The following is a 21,086-nucleotide window of genomic DNA, read 5'->3' on the forward strand; positions in this document are numbered from 1 at the left end:
TGAGGACTTTTTTTGATTACCATGAAGTCTCTCAAACTCTGTAGGGTCCAAAGCGGCAATGGGCTCAGACATTCTGGAGGGTTTGCCGATGCCACGAGAGTTGACGGCACGCACGCGAAAGTAATACGAGTGTCCCTCAAACAGGCCCTGCACAGGATACTTGCAGATCTTTACAGGGGAGTCGTTACACTGCACCCAGTTCTCTGTTCCAACTTCACATCTGCCCAAAAAGAGTGAAAGAAAAAACATGTACAACAATGAATATAGACATTACTCAAGATTATCCTATCATTACTTCCTCACTGCTGTGAAAGAGTGAAAATTACAGCCCACTTTTACGTTCCGAGGAGATTATATTAGCTAAGGAGCATTCATACGTAATTGCAGATCCATGCATCACTTAACAGTCTGATTACCGTCCGACGAGAGTAAATTTCAGCTCGATACTAATGCAGCTCAAAGTGACAGGGAACAAACTAATCACAGCGTCTATTAGCATATGCAAAGTATGTTCCTGGCAAAAATATGTGTTGGTAAGCAATTTTCTTAGTAGCCTTTATTGGAAAGGACAACAAACTTTCTTTTGTATTACAGAGAACCTACAATTAAGCAACTTCACTATAACACTTAAAGGAACCGTATGTAAGAAATTTATTTCAGTTAATCATAAAATGGCCCTGACATGTCACTAGACATTAAGAAATTATGTTCATTTCAAATACTTATATCACTGACAACAGTGGTCCGGCCAGGATATTGTCATTTAAAAGTGAAAGTTGCAGCCCTCAACTGATGTTGATGTTGTCATGTTGTGTTTTGGTCTGAGGCGCCACTCTCCAGCTATCTACCAATCACGAAGTCAGTAGAGTTTCGTCATCCGGGTTGGCAGCTCTGCTCTAGTTACAGCTGCAGCTACGAACGTGTCGGATAAAACATGTATAAAGTTACGAAACCTAAAAGACCTCGTTATAAATCCGAAGTATGTCGTGACAAAGTCCGAAATAAAACAAGGATTTGTACAGGAGATGCCTTTGACAGATGGAGACGGCTGAAAACGGAGAAGAATTTTGTTGGTATAGGCTAAAAGCCCTGTGTTTCCGTACACAGTGGATTTTCCACGGTCGCCCGTGCTAAATGCGTTCATAAAAAGCTTTATATCGCACCACTAGCACGGTATGAAAACAATCTATGTTCCGACTGTAATGTGGTATTACAGTACATCTTTACGAAATATTTGGCTAATCGCCTTTAGTAAATTTTTGCGACACATAATTACTTCGCAAAACATCTCTCGTGAAGCATAAACATAAGTAACAGAAGAAAAAAAAACTTATTGTGTAGGACTCGTCACTTGCCATTGGAGGCTCCTTGTAGCAGCCTACGTTCCTGCGGAATCCTGCAGCTTAGCTGGCAACCTCGAGTCAGGGGGGAGGGGGAGGGGATACGCCATTCTACAGTATTTTGAAAGTGGTTGCAGTACCAGTTTTGGCCACAATCCTACATACGGTTCCTTTAAAGCACTCTTAAAACTGTAGACTGCACACTTTGTCTTCCCTTACGAAAATTAACCATGGTTTAATATAGTATAGTAAAAGTGTAGCATCCATGTTTTTTGGTGCATTGGTTACCATTTGTATAACCATAGTTTTACTACTAATAGTTTTACTAAATACCATGGTTAAGCTATGGTTAGTGTAGTAAGACTCTGGTTAATTTGTGGCTATGTAATTTAACAGATATATGCTGCTAAATTACAGATGCATACTGTAGATGACAAAACGGCACTTTGCTTTTAATTTCAAAAACAGTAGCACACCGTATTTTTACAGTAAGATGCTGGCAACCACAGCCGCCAGTAGATTACCGTTTTTTTTACAGGGAAATTTTTTACAGTGTACCATGGTTTAACTAAAGTAACCATGGTTTTTTGGTTTTATTTGTAGTAAAAAACATGGTTAATTTTCATAAGGGCTAGTTAACAAAAGTTGAATTTATTTGAAAGAAACAGCATAAGCGTACTTTTCGAGCAAAACATTACATTAAAGGGAGTTTAAGTTTTAAACAACAAAAAACAGAATACAGGGGGAAAGCAACTAAAAATTGACAGCATCCTTTTTAGGGCCCACAGACGGCAATTTGTGACTAGGCAAATATGGGTAGGGATGATCAAACATATGTTTTTGTTATTAAAAACGCTGCACAGGCTGATGAAAGGAAATAAGAACACGTGTTTGAAAACAACAAAATGTGGTGCAATGGTCAAAGACGTCTGTTTAGTGTCATGTGTGCATAATAAAACAATTAAAAAGCAGCGAAGTGGAATGAGTTCTGTATCAACCGGCCCTTATTGTAAACAGCAATTTCAAAACAGGAATTTACCAGTAATATCACAACAACAACTCTGGAAAAATTGCCAGAACTGATTTACCAGTATTTCTTAAAAGGTCATTTTATGACACAATCTCTAAAAAGTAATTTACTGGTAATTTCCAGAAGAGGAATCTACTGTGTGATTGTATGATATCTTAACTGGTTTCTGATATAGAGGGTTTGCACTTATGTCACGAAATATGCGAGTTTCATTCAGTTCAATGGCAGTGTTTACATTCAGTGCCACCAATATGTACTTTTGATGATGTGCCGTGAAAATACTCTATATATTGCATAAAAAATCTCTAAAATATAATATTTACATACGAATTAAAATACTGACCTAAAGAAGCAAAACGTTGTGTTTAACATGTTAACATCTTAACAAATCCCCAAAATAAAAAAAAATAAAAATAAAGACCAATATTTTAACATCCAAAATCCCTTTCAATTTGCCAACTGGTTTCTGTGGGTAGCTAGTTAATGCATGGGGCACATTACGCTAACATTTGTCAATCAGGTAGATTCCATAATAATCCTCATTTGCATAGAAAGAAGGCCTATTTGCCTTGGCAGTGACTTTTAAATTTAAATACTCTCAGCTGGTTGTTCTAGCGCATTTAGCACCTGATTAAAATGGTTTGCAGGTGGTATGTGGATAAAATAAACGGTTTTGCAATGAAACACTGCATGCTAAGCTAGTGCAAATGTTATTCACATAAAGAATTCATGTTGCGCAGTTCAAAATCAAGATAAAAGTATTGTGACAAATCAGTTAATTAAAGGATATTGAAAAAGTGGCTCAAAAAAGTGGCTCAGAGAAAAGAAAAAAAAAAAAACAGTTAGCAGATATTTGATATTCTCTTATCTAATGCAACGGCATTCAGACATTTTAAAGTGTGAAGTGTCCACTTTTAAAGGCCACTGTATCAAACAACTTAGCATAAATGTATTCCACAAAACAGCTCCCACTGGAAAGACACCTTAGTCAGCATAGTCACCTGTCAACAAAGTATCCAATGATGGGGCCTTCAGTGGTGGTGTTAGGAGGTTTCCAAGACACAATGACATAATCTCTATTTGCATCATGGATCTTAATGTCCATTGGGGCTCCGGGAGCTTGAGGAACTGGAGGTGGACCATCTGCCAAGACAAAACATGATGACTCCTACACACCACTGATTCACTGAGGGAATCACTCCGAAACAGATGTATGCGCTATATGAGATGAATTATGCTAATCCAGACCTTTAAAGGCCAGCAAAAGAACCACATAAGATTTTCAACAAGCTTTGGAGAAGTTCACAATTCTTTACCATCAACGAAAACGTAAGCCCTGTGGACCGCATCGCCTCCCTTGGTCACCATGCGGAGGGTGTAAAGACCCTCATCATCCTTAGCGAGTTGAGTAAGCGAGAGCTTGGCAACACCTCCGCCAGACTCCATTTTCACCCACCTCGACTCTTTCAGGAGGTGCTCTGGAGGGCCCAAAAAACAACATGGGGTATGAGAGGAGATAAAATTAAACTTTTTCTTTTGTAGAATAGACTGCAGATCTGGAAAGTGTAATCTGATGATTCAGGAAATGAGATTGAAGTGAAATGAGTCATAAATGGACATAAAAAGATACTTTGTTCTGTACACGACTCGACTGCAAAACAAACACCTAGAGAGCAACCTGAAAATTAATACATGACCGGGGATGAATGTTACAATGAATAAATGCAGCTGTCGCTAGGACAGTTATGAAGTTATTCAAAAAAATACAGTATTTAGAATTAATCTTATTATTTATGTATTTGTAGAAGCAAAATATACTACAGCATAAGTAATAAAAAGAATAAATATTAATATAACAATAAATAGCAATAATTACCTAAATACATTTTATTAAAATATTTTAACACATGAAAAATTCCACCTTTGTGAATTTCCATTAACATTTTTGAATGATGACACATACAAATCATTAAATACGAATTACTGTTATACTCACACATCCCAATAAAATGAAGGATTGTGAAACTACTCTAATCGCTAAATAAAAAGTTTTTAACTTTATTGCAGTATTTGCATTGTTGCATATAAGCAAAATGTGTAATTTATGCATCAGTAGCGACATAAACTGGAACTGCAATCAGTTTATGCATTTGGGGTGGGACATTTGTTTGCTAATCAATAGATAATAGAGGATTGAAAACAGTCCTTCTTTTTCCCACTCTTTTTGGTGCACAAAAATTACTATTCATTTCATAGTCAGCAGCTAAATCTTGCAGCCATACTAAATCTATGAATTCTTAGGGGGCTGGTCACACTACAACTCATGCAAAGTTGTTTCACATTTTGCCGCATTCCAAAGTTCAAGTTTGGTGAACCCTGACGTGCGAATTCATATTATGTGAAACCATGTAGATGACCTTGTAGATGAATTAAAAGAGCATCAATTTAGAACTGGAAAGTGGAGTAGATTTTGAGTTTTTACATTTTTGGATTTGTTATTATTTGTTGAATTTACATTTTAAAAAGACACTGCGGAGCATGACATCATTTCACAACCACTGCAGCATCTAAAGAAATTTTGCATGCTCAAAGTCTAGTGTGACCGGACTTTATAAACAATAACCGCACATGCATACAAAAACTAGGGAAACGCAGGGCACAAACTAACGCGGGGTTAGTTGTGGTTTAAATATTTCCACACCTGCTAGCATATAACAATTTTGCAGTATTTACTAGTTGCCATTTCAACACCATATAGAGAAAAAAAAGATAATTTTTTTTCATATTTTTATTTTTTAGTATTCATTTAAATCTGCTATTATTTTAATCTCCAATCTGTTACTTATCAGTTTACAGTAGAATGCTTTTGCTAACTAGCAGAAGACACTAACCAGTTCTAAATTCCAATTGCTCAGATGGGGAACGTTGTAACACTGCATTACAGTGTGACCCGCTATTATTAAACTATGCTTTTCTATGACACTAGCGATGTAATTTACACCATTTACTTTTGTGGATTTTAATGAGAAACCACAAGAAGCAGGTGAATAAAGACTGACAATCGATGTTTAATGTCCAGAAATTATTATTTCAAGAAATGTAAAGCATTTCGGCTCGTTTATGTGTCTTGTGTTCTATGAGAGCTGTGTGTGGTGGGAGGGGAGTGTATCTTAGTGTCTGAATGTGTTTCATTGCAGTTTTGAACTATATTGTATAGTTATGTGTTGCGATCAGGGCTGTCCCAAGCATGGTTGCAATGTGTTCACTGTTAACCTCAAAAAACAATTCTATTTAAAAACGTTAATAATTATATTTTTGGACAAAACATTTTAGTTATGGTCACGTTACAACGTGCCCCTCACATGTTACAATGTACCCCACCTATGGGTCATGTTTTCACATTTCACTTTAATTCTTTTGAGGTAAATAATGAAAAAACGTAATTACACTGTAATTATTAAACAAAGTGACATGTTTGTAATAGACAAGTGTGACATTAATGTGGATAAAAAATTATACTCCGAACCCCACGTGGATTGGGGAACTGAGAAAGTCAAAAAGTGTTAGGTTGTGCCCGACGCTCCAATATTTGTGTTGCCCTTTGGTCGCCACTTCCTACCATCTCTGTACCACAGCGCCTCAGGCTGCAGGTTAGCCAGGTTGGGGTTAATGATCATCTTGCAGGTCAAAACGGCCTTATCGCCTTCTTTTCCAAAAGTCACGTCAAACGTCTCAGTGAAGGTGATGTTAATCTTTGTATACTTGATTTCAGGTAAAATGGCATCTGAGAAACACCAAAACAGTTCCTTTCTTTCATGACTTGTTTTCAAATCATACCACTTATTTATTCTTTAATGAATAAAGGCCTTCACACTTACACTGGTAAGGCAACCAGGAATAAGGAGAGGACTTCTCTTCCTCTTTGCACCCTATAAAGTAGACACAACAACAACAACAAAAACGTATATAGTTACTTAGTAAAAAAGAATTCATAGTCTAAATTTACATAATTAATTTTTAATTTTTTGGTTCTCCAATAAATGTACCTTGCTTGGATATGCTTAGATACCAAAAAACAAAAGAAAAAGTCTTACTTTTCACAATGATGGAGGCCTGGGAGGAAGCCTGTCCATGCGTGTTTGAGGCTACAGCCGTGTACATTGCAGTGTCATCAGTTGCACACCTACGAAAACACGCATAACTCATTCACAGGTGTCTACAACTTCAATCAATACACGGCTGGATCGCAACACCGCTTCACCCACTCCACTAATTAATCAGTCAATAAATAATCAGCATGATTGCTATTTGATTGGATATATGCCACAGTCATTTCCTAATTGACATTTGGAAAGCACATAAAGTGCTTCCCCCATCATGATGGATAAATTGGCAGTTAACTAATGCTCTAATGTCAAGAGGATAATTGCTCCAAACTAAATGCTAATGTAGACTAGCGCCTGTTTTCGAAACGTGTTCGACACAGGAGGCTTTGAAGCTCGAATAGAAAACACGAGACGCAAGGGACAAGAAAATGAGAAGACTGTAATGTGACCTTCAGAGTGACCGTACTATATTAGAGCCCGCTCCCCTGGCCCCTGCGGTCTTGAGGAAAAGGGCTATGTGTCAAAAAGTGAAAGGTTTGGTCATTTTAGAGGAAATGCAGACCGCCAAGCTTCACCTATGAGGTTTGGGCTCTGAATGCAAGAAGCCGTCAGGAATGTGACATAAGGGCCAGGGTGAGTTTTTGTGGGACTGACAGGGTGACAGCAGTGAAAGTCATCTCTCTGTAAGGCGCCGGAGTGTCAGATGACACCAAACTCAGCACTCTGACATTAACAGCTGACAGGAGCTCAAGACGTGGGCGGCGCACCGACCGGCCCTGGACTAAATTGGAAAAGTTCACATGCAATCCCATTGACGTGACTGCCTTTTGTGGAAATTCACTTGTTTGCTACATTTAATTGTGTTTTAGAGGCTGAATCACATGAAACCTATCAAGAGTTTGTCCTTTAGGGTCACACTGCACCACAAAATATTTTAAGAAAATGCATTAAGAATGTGAAGAATATTTTGGGATCATTAAAATGCATTAGAATATTAGGACAAGTGAGCATATTTTTTCTTAATTTCATTACTGTAAAAAAATATTATTTGCATGTTATTTATGTATTTGTTGTCCTTTAATTTGATTAGCTGATTTAAATAAGATTCAATAATTATTTAAATAAAAAATACCTATTTTTTATTACCTATTAACCACACCTATTTTTATAGGTGAACAAAAAAATCTATTTTCTTATTTATTTATTATTATTATAATTTATTTATTTATTTTACCTAGGTCAAGATGTAATGTCACAATGCAAAATTTGGATGTAAAAAAATCTATATGATCTGTAGGAGAAATGTAATGTTTTTTATGAGATTCCTGCTAGACAAAAGTTTTTCAAAAGTTTAATAACTTGTAAGCCTCTTTTTTGAAAGTCTCCTGCCTTCTGTGGCCAATTAATAACTAGGAAGTGAGTATGTAATGAGCACTCATCTGACATGTCACTCATTCAAGTTTGTCACTCATTCTATTCAATACAGATCATCAGTAAACCGCATTCTGTCATTGCATCACTAAAAAGTCAAAAAAGTACACAGAAAAGTTCAAATTACTTGAGGATGGTAAGGGCATGGAATCCTGCATTGCTCTCCACAAAGTACTTTCCAGAGGAAACGTCCAAAATGACATCATCCTTGAACCTATAGAATATTTGTAATACAATAACAATACATCTTCTTAGAGTCTCTTTATACATAATTGCAACTTTGAAGTCAAAGTGAAATTGTCTGTGTGCTCTGGTTTTGTGAAGAAACCTCACCATTTGACATGTGGGGTGGGATATCCTTCCACAGTGCAAAAAAGTTTAATGGCACTGTTTTCATACACCGTGTGGGACCTCAGTCTAACCACAAATTTGGGGCCCCTGATCATGGACTCCTCACGGATGTATTTCTCAGGCATCTTCTTCTCCACCTGATGAAAGGAGACAAACAATTTATTGAGCTGTTGGATAATAAAAAGTCTGTGACAACATTTTTTTGATGTGCTTGGCCTAAAACAGACAACAGCAAATTTCTTTAAAGTACATTAAAATATATGATCACTAATGAAAGTGCTATAACAGCAGCATGTCAAAAAGTTTTTAAAGAAAAGAAATACGTGTTTAAAGGGATTTACCACTCCCTGGATTCTCTTCTGTGTTTGGTATTGATATTTCACTTCTTCAGCTGCAGAGCTAAAAGAAACACATTTTTCCACTCAAAAAAGGTACAAAGCTGTCACTAAAGCAGTACCCTAAGGTACAAAAGCTGAAAGGTACTTCAAAAATACACATTACTACTTTAAAAACATGTATTAGTACCTAAAGCGTACATATTAGTACCTTTTGAAAGGGCATTGCCTCAGTGACAATTTTGTACCTTTTTTTTTTTAAAGTCTATAATAAAATTACAACAGTAGGCTCAAGCATAACAGTCTAAACAAACAGCATGTGAGAAACAAAGGATTCATCAGGGTATTCATATTATCAGCGTGGGTCAGTAACGCTACATGTCATCTCAGGTTAATATTCAGTTTATTCATTTTAATATGCAGTCAAACATACAAGAGCAAATCATAATTCATGCATTTCAAGCAACAACTTTTTAGGGCACTCTTTAGTGGAAAAAAAAAACAAGTAAAACTTAAAAATTATTTAAAAATTATTTTTAATAAAAATATAAAATGTGAAATTTGATCATCTTCATGTGAATTAGCTATTACAGATTTTAACCTATAATTAAACAAAAAAAAAAGAATATTGACCTTTTGACCCCTCAACAAACAATAACTACCATCATCACAATGCTGCTTTGGTGTGGAATTCTCTACACTAACATCAAATTTCCTTCTAACAAACATCTTGTTCTGATATATTAAAAAACTGATCATCATTTTAGGGCACGTTATGTAATTAATTTTAATGAACACATAAATTAATTGTTCTTATCCTTAAACAAGCAATTTAATGTCATAGCTTTTTAAACTTATTTGCATATCTGAAATATATACAACTGAAAGCTAAATGTTACCAGGCCTGATCTGGGAATTTAGTATATTATGTGTCCTTCAAATGTATACGATTGGTCAAGTTAAAGTGTATTCCTCAGGCCCTGTAACCTTCACCATTTTAATCACCTTTTTGCCTGCATGCCCTGCAGTGTAAATCTAGCCTGAAGTCTCTCTCTAACTAATATGAGGTCACATAAGCCGCATGCATAATTAGAAAAGAGTTTTACATGGAGTATAGCATGTCATACTGCAGGCCATGTCAACATCCTAAAGTATTTCATGTCAACTACCCAGAGGAAAATAGTGACATGATGGGAGCAGTTATAGCTCAGCTACTGTAGGTAATAGAGTGTATTAGCAGAGCGCCAACAGATGTAGATGTTATTATATATTATACATGATGTTACTATTTTGCTACAAGTAGTTTTAGTATTGCCATAAACTTGATTAGCTGCAACTATCCATTAAACTTGAACTTGCTTGATTTAGGCTGCTGTAATTCTTCACCTTACCTGGAGTATTCCCGCACAACATATTTAGACTCTGTACTGAGGTATTCCTGAGCGAAATGCTTGTGTCTGGTAACAACTGCAGCCATATTTGGCAACCCCAAAGAACCTATGAATAAAACCTGGAACAAAAACATGCAGCGTCTTTGCACACAAGACAAAACAAAATGCATTCACTTATAGATGCATAAATTCCTAGTTTCACTTTACTGTTTCAGTGTTTAGTGTTATTTGGGACACAGTTTCGTAGTAAATTTTGTGGAGTGCGGCCTACTCCTGATATGATTTAGGTGTTAGGAAAGTGGACCCGTTTGTGGAGATGGAAAGGAGGGGGTGTTCTGGAGCTTTGGGCCACAAGGAAGCCAAACCTCACGGCAGTTTAAAATTAGAGGTTGGGGGTTGGGATATCGGACAGTCCAAGGAGATGGGTACAGTATTCCAGGGTAATTTCTACTGTATAATGTACAAGGACAAGGACAAGCTTTCATTGTGTAAATGTACTGAAATATAGAAAGATAACCAAATTCTCATCAGTGTTTATCTTCTAATACTGATAAATGAACTACCCTAAAATACACAACAATAGGAACAAGAACACATTCCTCACATTTCTTTTTGATAAATAATTACACACAAAAACAATCATGCATACTCAAAAGCAGCAGTACATTACCTCATTCACATGACGCTCACATACAATAGAATCTACTGTGCATATCAAAAATTGAAATATTTATGCACAGTTTTTAATAACATATTTGGCAGACAACATGTAAAAACGAATTGATCATTCTTTGCATAATGCATCAAGAAGGGAGATAAATATTTCAAAGGTCATTTCATCCAACAGGTCATTTTTAGGAGATAATTTTTCCACAAACAAAACAGTGTCAAAGTTTGTCCAGTTATTCATTCACCCATTCACAAAGCACTGAAACTGGTTGAACTGGCAATTTTTTATGAATGCCATCAAAGTCAAATGCAGCTCTCACTCAAGCAAACATCATATGAGACAGATCAACATCCAACCAAGGTAAAGTTCAAAAGTTTCCTTCAGCTCAACGATTTCGTATTTCCACGAGGATAACTCTGCACTATAATTTCAAATCAAAAGTGTGGAAATAAGGGGCCAGACATACTCACCCCAGGAGAATGCAAGAGCGCGACGCGGAGGTAGATGAGCCTCTACCCGCCTGAGAGAAACCAGCTGATGAAAAGCAAAATATTACCCATGCGGAATGTTGCCTCTCCCGCATCCCATTTATGGATAGGCATTAGACTATATATAGCATTTACACTAACTTCCCACATCATTTCGCACAGATATTAAGATACCAGGCAGACGTTTTAAATTGACGCTGGATATTAAATGAGTTGAACGGAAAGTCATAATAATTAAAGTCAATACATTTTACCGGGTTTGAATTAGTGGAAAGACTCATTTGCCAAAGAGGCAATGCACTCTGCCCACAATTTTAGAAACCAGAGTTTCAACAATTTTAATTAATTATTAATTTATTTACTTTTATTGCTAAACAACAATGTTTGTTTTATTGTTTAACGTTTTGAGAGAGCAAGAGAAAAAAGTATAATCTAGATACAGTGCTTGCTACTGTACCCGAAGTGATCTTCTGAGATCAAGTTTTAAAACAATAGCCGGTTTGTGCCAGCAGCGGCACCAAATGGTATTACACAAATAGCGACCGTGTTTTTTTTTTTTTTTTTTTTTTTTTTTTTTTGTCTTCCTGGGTTTTAACAATTTTAACCCACGAAATGTAAGTTTATGTGAATTTATGTAGGTTTGTGTAAACATTAGCTGTCTTTCGCTGTTCAGTGTTCTTGCAGGTATGAATAAAGGCACAGCCAGTAAGACAGGATTGTTTAGCAATTTATTTATCACAAAATACACAACAAACAAACAAGAAAAAAGTACATTTGGAGAATTCCATTTTTTGAGGGGTGAAAGAAATAAAAGTCACAAGGGAAAAAAAGCAAAATAAGATGCATTAATAATTCACGTAAATACTTTGTTGAAGAGCAACAAATATGCCTACTAAGTGACACGTTTTATTAAGTTCTTAAATTTTGGTTTTGAGTAAATTAAGAAGTAGCAGTTCAGGAGATTCCAGTTCATACAACATCTCTCAGAAGGAACTGTGTCAATGACATTAGAAAAGTTCCTGGTTCTAACATTTTAGCTTAGTGTGCATAATCCACCTTCACATGACATAAATTGCCGTTCATCACGTGACTTGACAGCGCACGCGCACTTGCGACGTCACAAAGTAAACATGATCAATGCACAGAGGCCGCAGTGTGTCTCTGACAGAAAAGGAAGTGGCTCTAAAGTGACTCAACTGCACAGTGTTTCAGAGAGATAGTGACTGGGCAGTCCTACCTTAAGAATTATACACCCAGACTGAATAAAACGTTCAAAACCAACGATTTTCATACCAGTAGGACGTAAAAACTGTATGTAAACTGAACCGTCATTTCAGACAATAACAGGTAACTGACGTCTCAACGTTAATTTGTTCAAGGTTGTTGTTGTTGTTGTTGTTGTTTTTTACATTTGATTATTACTTTTGGTCGCAGCTTGTGTTATGCTCTATGCTATGAATTTGTCTTTTGTCATTTTTTCTCTTCTTAATCTTTTTCCTCTTTTTCACAATGTACGTTGATTATAAATTCTTCTTTGTTCTCTGTAAGATGAACGGACTTGTACCAACTGGAAGAATGAGATTCATTGCAGTTGCTGTCATACTTTGTGCTGGATATATCTGTCCAACAGCCTTTGCCCATCCTCGGTATGTCATTCAACTACATTTAGAAACATGCATTTATACATAATGATAAGTTTAAGTTGGGGTGTTTTAGCAGCCAGACAAAATTGTACATAGCCTTATGTTTGTTTTTTTCCCATATTTATTGAAAAAGATACACTTTAGGTTACAGAGTGAATATTATATACAATACAAGAGGTTTAAAAGGATAAACATTAGTAAACAACTTAGGTATAATGTTCACAAAGTGCAGTATATTTTGCGTTTTGCGGTGCCATATGGAAATCCAGTTCCTTAGTAGTTTCATTGTTCGTTTGATTTTTTTACTTCTCTTTATGGAAGAATATTTGGTGAAGCAAACTCTAGTGCACAACTGTAGAGCTGTCTGTTGCAAACAAATATAAAAAAATCTGTTTAATCAAGTCAGATAACAAATGTAATTGAAAATGTAAAACAAATATAAAATAGGTGTATTAACAGACTTTTTAATGACTTTTTGCAGCAATGATAACAAAACACAACAGTTCTATGTACAATTCTTGATTAATTCAGTTTTTTTTTTTATCAACTAGAAATAACTGCCTCGTAAGAGTCAGGAATCTGACTACACTTGTCATGCTGACACAAATGTCATGAAAATCATTTGTTTCTGGTACTCTTTAAGGAAGTGTTCTGAGAACATGTTTGCGATTTGCACGTGAAATATTTGCATAAGGCACAACATTATGTCTGTAGTAATAATAATAGTAATATTGTTTAAAACATTATGTTAGCATTTCTTGTACTGCTTTTAAATTATTTTATTTGATTTATGACATTTAAATAAGACTATCACTAATAAACATTGTCACAGTATTCATTATTGTAAACCAATAAAAAGTACAATAATGAAAATCTAAATTTAATGAAAAGTGCTATTCAGAATAATAGAAATGACAGAATTACGCATTACAGCTAAAATAACTTGGTTAATGAGATTCAGCAATTTGAGTGGCCACTCTAATGGCACAAATTGAGTCGTTTTTGGGATCCATGTTTTGTACAAAATGTTTGTCAGGTTGTAATTGTCACCCTGAAATCATACATAGTGAACTGACTGCTTCTTTTAGGGGAGAATGGACAAAACTCATCCTGACCCAACACTGGCCACAGACATTTTGCAGTGTATTGTATTGCCTTTACTTTCCATTATTTTATTGCCATTACTGCAGGCGCACCATATATTGCTCCTCCACTGGGTATCGGAGGATAAATTATGTTGTTTTTCATTTATAGGTGAACAAATGTACAACCAATTTAAGCTATTGGACCCTGCATGGATTATGGTAGGATTATGGACAAATTTTCTTTTTAATGTTTTGTGAAAGTACAACACTATTTACTATCTTGAGGTGCATGTGATAAGCAGGAACATTATTTAATAGGCAATAATTTTCAACTTCATCTGAGTTTGTTAGCTGTGTGACATTAGGGACTTTAAAGAGTGTAGATTTATAATATCAGCTATCACATTGGCTGCAATAAATATCTGAAGTATTACCTAAAGCCTTCAGAAAGACCTTTTCCACTATCACTTAATCCACAACCATAAACAAATACATTTACTATTGTGAATATATATATATATACTTTCTGCATTTCACTATTGCTCTAGCTTGTGTTGTGTGCTAATATAGCTGAAACGTTAAACTTATGCAATAGAGTTTTTTTTTTTGTTTGTTTTAAACTGTTTGTAATGTTCCTCTTTTTCAAGGGGTCTGCTAAAATAATTCATTACATGTTGCAAAGCTGGTTTTCATGGCAATAATGATGATAATGCCAGTGATTGTAATTTGTGTCAGTAGAAAATTTTTTGTTGTTGTTGTAGGCCCAACACTGGCATGAGGTGCAATACATCTTGGCATTTTAATGCCAGTTTGATTGAGGTAATTTACTTGCCTTGCTCGCCCTGATGGATGTCACATATTTTAGTTTGACTTGTGTTTGAAATGTTGTATGTGCTTGTTTTGCAGGACTTAATACCAGAGATGAAAGAATACTGGCCAGATCTGCTAGCACCTTCTTCCCCTGAATTTTGGTATGTTAAAAAACTTGCAAATGTACTTATTTATTTATTTATTTATTGAAGTAAATAATAGACTTTTTATTGTGTGCTTTTTTGTTTAGGAAATATGAATGGACAAAACATGGAACCTGTGCTGCTAAAGCAGAATCTCTGAACAGTGAACATAAATACTTCAGCAAAGCTCTTGAGCTGTACCGCAAGTATGACCTTAATAGGTAAGTTGTTGTTTTTCAGTGGTTCTTATAAAACCTGATTTTGTGGCTTTCAGTGTATTAGGAAGTTGTCAGTTAAAGTAAAGTTGATGAATGCAAAGCAAAAATAAGAGTATTTATAAATGAAAACTCTTTCATCACACACAGACATTATGTAACACCTCAGTTAAAAAAAAAAAACTAATATTATAAAACTGATATTTCTGACTCAAAATTCTGATTGAAGCCTCACTCAAAACTTTTGTAAAATAGCACTTACATGCATATATACATACACACACTATATGTATTTCATTGTACTTTTGGACACAAAAGAAAATATTTTGAAGAATGTTGGTAACCAAACAATTGCTGGTAGCCATTGACTTCCATAGTATTTTTTTTCTCCATACGTTGGAAGACAATGGCTACTGCCAACATTCTTCAAAATATCTTCTTTTGTGTTCAACAAAAGGAAGGCATGCAGGGTTGGAACAACATGAGGATTAGTAAATGATGACAAAGTTTTCTGTCTTTAATGTGGCAAATTATAATGTTGCTTGGCAAGCTTAAACAATTAAACATTGATTCATATTATTTGCTACATGTTTTAAAGGGGTCATCGGATGCCCATTTTCCACAAGTTGATATGGTTCTTTAGGGTTTTAATGAAAAGTCTATAATATACTTTGATTAAAAATTCTCAATGGTAGTGTAAAACAACACCCTTTTTACCTTGCCAAAACTGCTTATGTTAGCTTTTAGTACACGGTTTTATCCTGATGAAAGCTTTACAGCAGAATACATGATTGCGTTGTAGCATTTTTGTAAAGTAATTTTTTAAGTGTGTTTGCCAGCAAGTATTGCTCGCTCTCAGGGCAACTGTGTCCGCGTCCATGTTAAATGCTTCTCGTAGCTATGTGAACAATATGTGTCTGTCTATACACATAAAGTGTATAATCGGGACACAGTTCATTGATGGAGCTGAAGAGCTGACAATCTGAATCAAGTGAGAGAGAGAGATGCCGTGGAGAGAGTGTACAGAGCAGTGGCACGTGAGGAACAGGATTAAGAACCTCTGCTTTAGAACATTGATTTTGAAACTTGTGAATCCATTAGAATTGTTAGAAGACGGAATCACAATTCATATAAGTATAGATTTTTTTCTTGCGCCCCTAGTTTTGACAGCATGGCAAAAATTCTTCCTCGTCTCTGAAGCAGCGCAACATGGCCTCGGCCCCTTTGTTGCATGTTCCCGGGGGCGGGGTTTATGTGCATTTTCAGGGTTTGTGATGTCACCAACCCAGGAAGTAGCTCGTTGTAGTCAGATATCACATCACAATATCTCCATTTTCACTGAACTTTCAGCATCGTAACGCTGCAGATATTATGCTCAAACTGCAACATTGCACACTTAAAAAAGAGAAATCACAATCAGCCTCCTCTTTAACACTATTCTGCTATCTCACGGAAATGTGTTGACCAGTTGTGACCAGTTGCTTCATACCACCCAGCCCTAGTTGACATTGGTTTCCTCATGAGTCCTTTGTATTTTCAGTGTCTTAAAGAACAACCAAATCGTGCCCTCTGAGGAAAACTACACAGTAAGTAGATTAGTTGTCTTTCCTGCTTGAACTATATGTGGACTTCTGTAAGTTATGTAAATGTGTGTGTGTGTGTGTTTGTGGACTTGTTTTTATATCCTTGTGGGGACCTAAACCTGAATACACACAGACTCATGGGGACTAGTGTCACCGTGGGGACCTAAATTGAGGTCCCCATGGGTACAAAAGCTTATAAATCATACAGAATGAGTTTTTTTGAGAAAGTAAAAATGCAGAAAGTTTTCTGTAAGGGTTAGGTTTAGGGGTAGGGTTAGGGTAAGGGTATAGAAAATACAGTGTGGAGAGTATAAAAACCATTGTACCTATGGAGAGTCCCCACAAAGATAATAAACCACACACACACACACACACACACACACACACATATATATATATATATATATATATATATATATATGTATACATACAGCATAAATGAGTACACCCCCTCTAAAACTTTACTTGCAAGACGTATTAGGGTTCTTTGGAGATATAATATTCCAGCAAGCCTGCTTGATCAATTACCAAAGAAGAATGTCAAAATTATTTAGCAAAATACGATTTTATTATCAAAGTGATAAAATGTTGTATTGCAAAAATGAGTACACCCTTTCTGAAAGTTACTAAATAAAACTAAAAAAAGAAAACAAAAGTGTAGGTTTAAGGCTATTTTTGATCAACAGGTAAATATATTGAACCAAAACTTTTAAAGACAAGCAATTTCCTGACAGTTAAAGGTGTTTTATATCCTACTGAATCATACACAGACTTATTTCTTAGCATAAAAGAGGACAGTGATACAAGAGGAATACCAAATTATTGTTTTGTGTGAAAATATAGCAGAAGTAGCACCAACATTCAAAAACAATGGACTTGTGACAAGGCTCCTGAAGTAATCAGGTTTTCACTTTAAGTTTTCATTTAGTGATGAGTGAATTTTTGATACAAAAGAGCCGGAGAGTACGACGCAGCCTGCAGAAGTGACATGCATGGTTGTTGTCACCACTATAATTACCTAGTGTAGCCAAAGCACAATAAACTCATTTAACCTCATCCAAGGCCCATATTTACAAAATATAGACTTCTGGGAATCCATACTCTGTCAGTCATTTTGGATCCAAAAGCATCCAAAATGTTCTGGTGTTGCTAGAGGAGGAGTACAGTGAAAAGTGCCTGGTATCCACAGTAACATTCAGTGGTAGTAAAGCTCTTCTACAGGGATGTATGAGTGCTGAAGGTGTGAGGAAGTGTGAATTATCAATGCTGTTATGAATTCACACACCACTGTGTGATGTAATACAAAAAACTGAAACTGCAGATGCTACCCTCCCCTCATTCCCTGCATTATTGGGCATTTTACAGCATGACGATAAAGATATTCATTCTCCCAAGGTAAAAACTTCTGTAGAGACGAGCTGAGTAAAACTCCCCATTAAAGACCAGGGCATTTAAAGAGGTCATCCTCCATGAGTAAAACAGGACAGATGTGAAAATTTGTCATGAACTTTTTACACTCAGTGCCAAGAAGGGTCAGAGCAGTATACTTAAATTATGGAGGACATACTAAGTACTATGATACATTTGCTGAATTACATCTAAGGTGTACTCATTACTCATTTCTGCAATAGTTTACTACAGAAGAGATTGGCATGTATTTTGTTGTTTTTATTAAGTATATGTTTAATTAATACATTTCAATTTTGCCACTTTTTCATGAATTATATTAGTGATCATTAAGAAAATATATATTTTATATTTATTCAGAGGGGGTGTACTCATTTATGCTGTGCACTGTATAGATAGATAGATATAGTTATAAATAATTCAGCAGCAAGGGTTGCGTTGGAGTGTGTTTACTGCAATGGCCCAGCCTGCCTTTTTCTGTTCCTGTCTGTGATTCCACAACTTGTGACTACATGAATGATTTAATAGAAATAATGAACAGGTTTAAAATTTTACAAATGTGTCATCCATCTAATAAGAGGCCTCAAAGCATTTTTCTAAACCACGGTGTGCCTTATGGTTTCCAAGCTGCAGCATCAGCATTTCAAAACACACAGCCTGACTTCTTGCAATCTTTAGTTGTGTTTATTTTACTTCTCTATTTTTGGGCTGAAGTAAACAAGAATCTTATGATTATGTCCACATGTGAGTAAATGTGTCATATTTGCCATTTGTTTTAGCTGGATCAGGTGGAGACAGCCATTACCAGCTACTATGGAGTGAAGCCAAAGATTCAGTGCATCCATCCGGCAAAGGTATGAATGAAGAAAGACAGAATATTCTGACCAATGTTTGTGGTTCGAAAAAAGATTGAGATGTAAAAAAAGGCAAATATTTATGTTACAGTGAGTATTTACAATTAAAGTGTTCGGCTTTGATCCATAAACATTTCAGTCGTAGTATGTACTTTAGTATGACTTTTAGCTTGAAAACATCATACAACCTTTTCAACTTTTACAACTTTGTTGCCATAGAAAGTTGAAATGATTTGTATTATTATTTTTATTATTATTATTTTCTTTCTTTCTTTATTTATTTTTTTAATGAAACTAAGAGCCAGGTAAAAAAAAAAAAAAAAAATTGTGGTAATCAGCATCATTTACATTTCTGCATTTATCTGAAACTTTTATCCAAAGCCACCTACAATAAAGGGAACAAATACAAGTTGTCACAGAGACGACAAAATGTGTTATTTTCAGAATCAGAAAGAGCTTTATTGCCAAATATTTTTACACACAGAAGGAATTTGTCTTGGTGACAGACATTTTTCTTGTGTGTGTAAGCATACTTGGCAATAAAGCAATATTTGAACAATATTTAAGTTATTATTGTTCTTAAGTATTTGTAATGCAACAAAAGCTGTCATTTGCACCTTGTATTGAAGCTAAAATATTCCTCTTAGAAAGTAAATGTTGTCCATTTTGATTTTCTCTTGACTTGATATAGAGTGAGACTGATCTGCTCAGGGCAACAGTTAGATGCACAGTGGCCACAGTTTGCCATCAGTTTTTCTAAGGTGAAATCTCATTTCTTACTGTATTTCTCAGGGAGGCAAGGTTCAGACTTTGGGCCAAATAGAGATCTGCGTTGACAGGGATTTCCAGCTGATCGATTGCGAAAAGTCAACCGAAAAAATCTGGAGCAATGACATCCCCGCTGTGCTTGTCAGTGGCCAGTCAGATCTCAGCGTGTGTGATCACTCCATGCCGGTCTATTACCCTCCAGTGCCCAGCAGATCATAGAGGTGGGCAACCTCAGACCTCGTGTGGGAATGTGAAATCACTGAGCAAGAGAAGACGAGAATTCATTCTGTCTAGTATTTGAAATGCTGGAAACAGTTGGAAATCTTTGCTTATTACACTGTCGTTTTAATAATAATTGCACATTAAATTTCTTTAATGTTTTAGATGATGATGCTGGAACAATCTAGTGAAGATTTAGGGGGAATCACAGACTGCTGGGGTCGCTTGTTATTGGTTTTGTAGGTTTTACAGTATATTTTGCTGAGCATCCAACATTACCTCTGTGCATTTAGACATTTTACTTTTTTCCAGTTCACATTATTTGAAATGATTCTCTTAATTCAGTGACTTTTTAAAATCAGTGTAAATTACAGGCAACGCAACGAATACTACCGTGATGTGTAAATTCTTGACGATGCACATAATCCACCACTAACAGATCTGCTCAATTTCGATTAAATTAATAGCATAACGCAAATATTTCAGTGATCCTAAAAGTAAGCTAAATCTGCTCTGTTTTCTTAAGCAAAATATAAGTCTTTATTTCTTTCTTTGATTTTGATGTGAAATATGACCTGGGCGTGTTTTGTTTTACAGACCTAGTTTAGCTGTAATGTTCTGCCTTCAGTATATTTAATGTGATACATTTGATATTATGATTTGCATTGAAAGAGGCCATTCATCCCTTAATTTGCTGTGTTAATGTGTAAAATTTGTGGTTGGTTTGGAGCTTTGGGCCTAGTTGCAGAATTTGCACATTATGCACATTTAAGCTTCTGCCGCTGGAGGGCAGCACATGCATTCTGCCAAAAAAAAATAAAAATAGGCACCTTGCAAGTTGTTTACAGATATGATGTTCACATGTACTGTACCTTTTATCAGTGGATGACGGCTGTGAACTATAGAGAGAAAACTTACCATTTGCACAAAATCAGGTGTCTTTTTAACTTTTTATTTACAACACTGCTATTAGATGAATGTTATATCAGATATGTGCAACTCCGCTTGTAAAAGACATGCCTGATCTTTTTTTTTTTTTTTTTTTTTTTTATACTGGGGAGGCATTTATACTGCTGGTGAAATACTTTTTTAGTCCAAAGGTTTGTTACTTGTACAGTATGTGAAAAATGCCTTATATCATTCACATAAACATCAGTCATTGAAACATTTTTTGTAATGCAATGTCAGTTGAATAAAAGAAAATCACATATTCCTGA

The 21,086-nt window shown here is 35.6% G+C and overlaps 2 protein-coding genes across 3 annotated transcripts in view; one reads left to right on the forward strand and one right to left on the reverse strand.

The window, feature by feature from the left end:
- myom2b (myomesin 2b) overlaps positions 1-11,233 on the reverse strand; it is a 53,801-nt gene extending 42,568 nt beyond the window's left edge. Inside the window, exons 1-11 of one of the 2 annotated variants that reach the window (XM_051126046.1) lie at positions 11,125-11,233; positions 9,985-10,103; positions 8,600-8,657; positions 8,241-8,395; positions 8,035-8,121; positions 6,465-6,553; positions 6,249-6,299; positions 5,990-6,154; positions 3,687-3,848; positions 3,372-3,513; positions 21-220 (exon numbers count right to left, since the gene is read on the reverse strand). In XM_051126046.1, the coding sequence (XP_050982003.1) occupies positions 21-220; positions 3,372-3,513; positions 3,687-3,848; positions 5,990-6,154; positions 6,249-6,299; positions 6,465-6,553; positions 8,035-8,121; positions 8,241-8,395; positions 8,600-8,657; positions 9,985-10,070 (1,195 nt within the window). In that variant the 5' untranslated portion in view covers positions 10,071-10,103; positions 11,125-11,233. Of the gene's footprint in view, positions 1-20; positions 221-3,371; positions 3,514-3,686; positions 3,849-5,989; positions 6,155-6,248; positions 6,300-6,464; positions 6,554-8,034; positions 8,122-8,240; positions 8,396-8,599; positions 8,658-9,984; positions 10,104-10,654; positions 10,676-11,124 lie in introns of those variants that run through there. The other variant, XM_051126047.1, reaches the window with a different exon arrangement.
- Positions 11,234-12,269: 1,036 nt separating this feature from the next.
- Positions 12,270-21,086, forward strand: rnaset2 (ribonuclease T2). Its single transcript, XM_051126515.1, has 10 exons — positions 12,270-12,489; positions 12,691-12,788; positions 13,874-13,928; positions 14,040-14,089; positions 14,632-14,689; positions 14,777-14,841; positions 14,931-15,044; positions 16,579-16,624; positions 18,808-18,882; positions 19,675-21,086. The coding sequence occupies exons 2-10, from the start codon at positions 12,691-12,693 to the stop codon at positions 19,867-19,869; spliced, it is 756 nt and encodes a 251-aa protein (XP_050982472.1). The 5' UTR covers positions 12,270-12,489; the 3' UTR covers positions 19,870-21,086.

The sequence above is a fragment of the Labeo rohita genome, chromosome 13 (genome assembly GCF_022985175.1).
Source record: "Labeo rohita strain BAU-BD-2019 chromosome 13, IGBB_LRoh.1.0, whole genome shotgun sequence".
Classification (NCBI taxonomy): domain Eukaryota; kingdom Metazoa; phylum Chordata; class Actinopteri; order Cypriniformes; family Cyprinidae; genus Labeo; species Labeo rohita.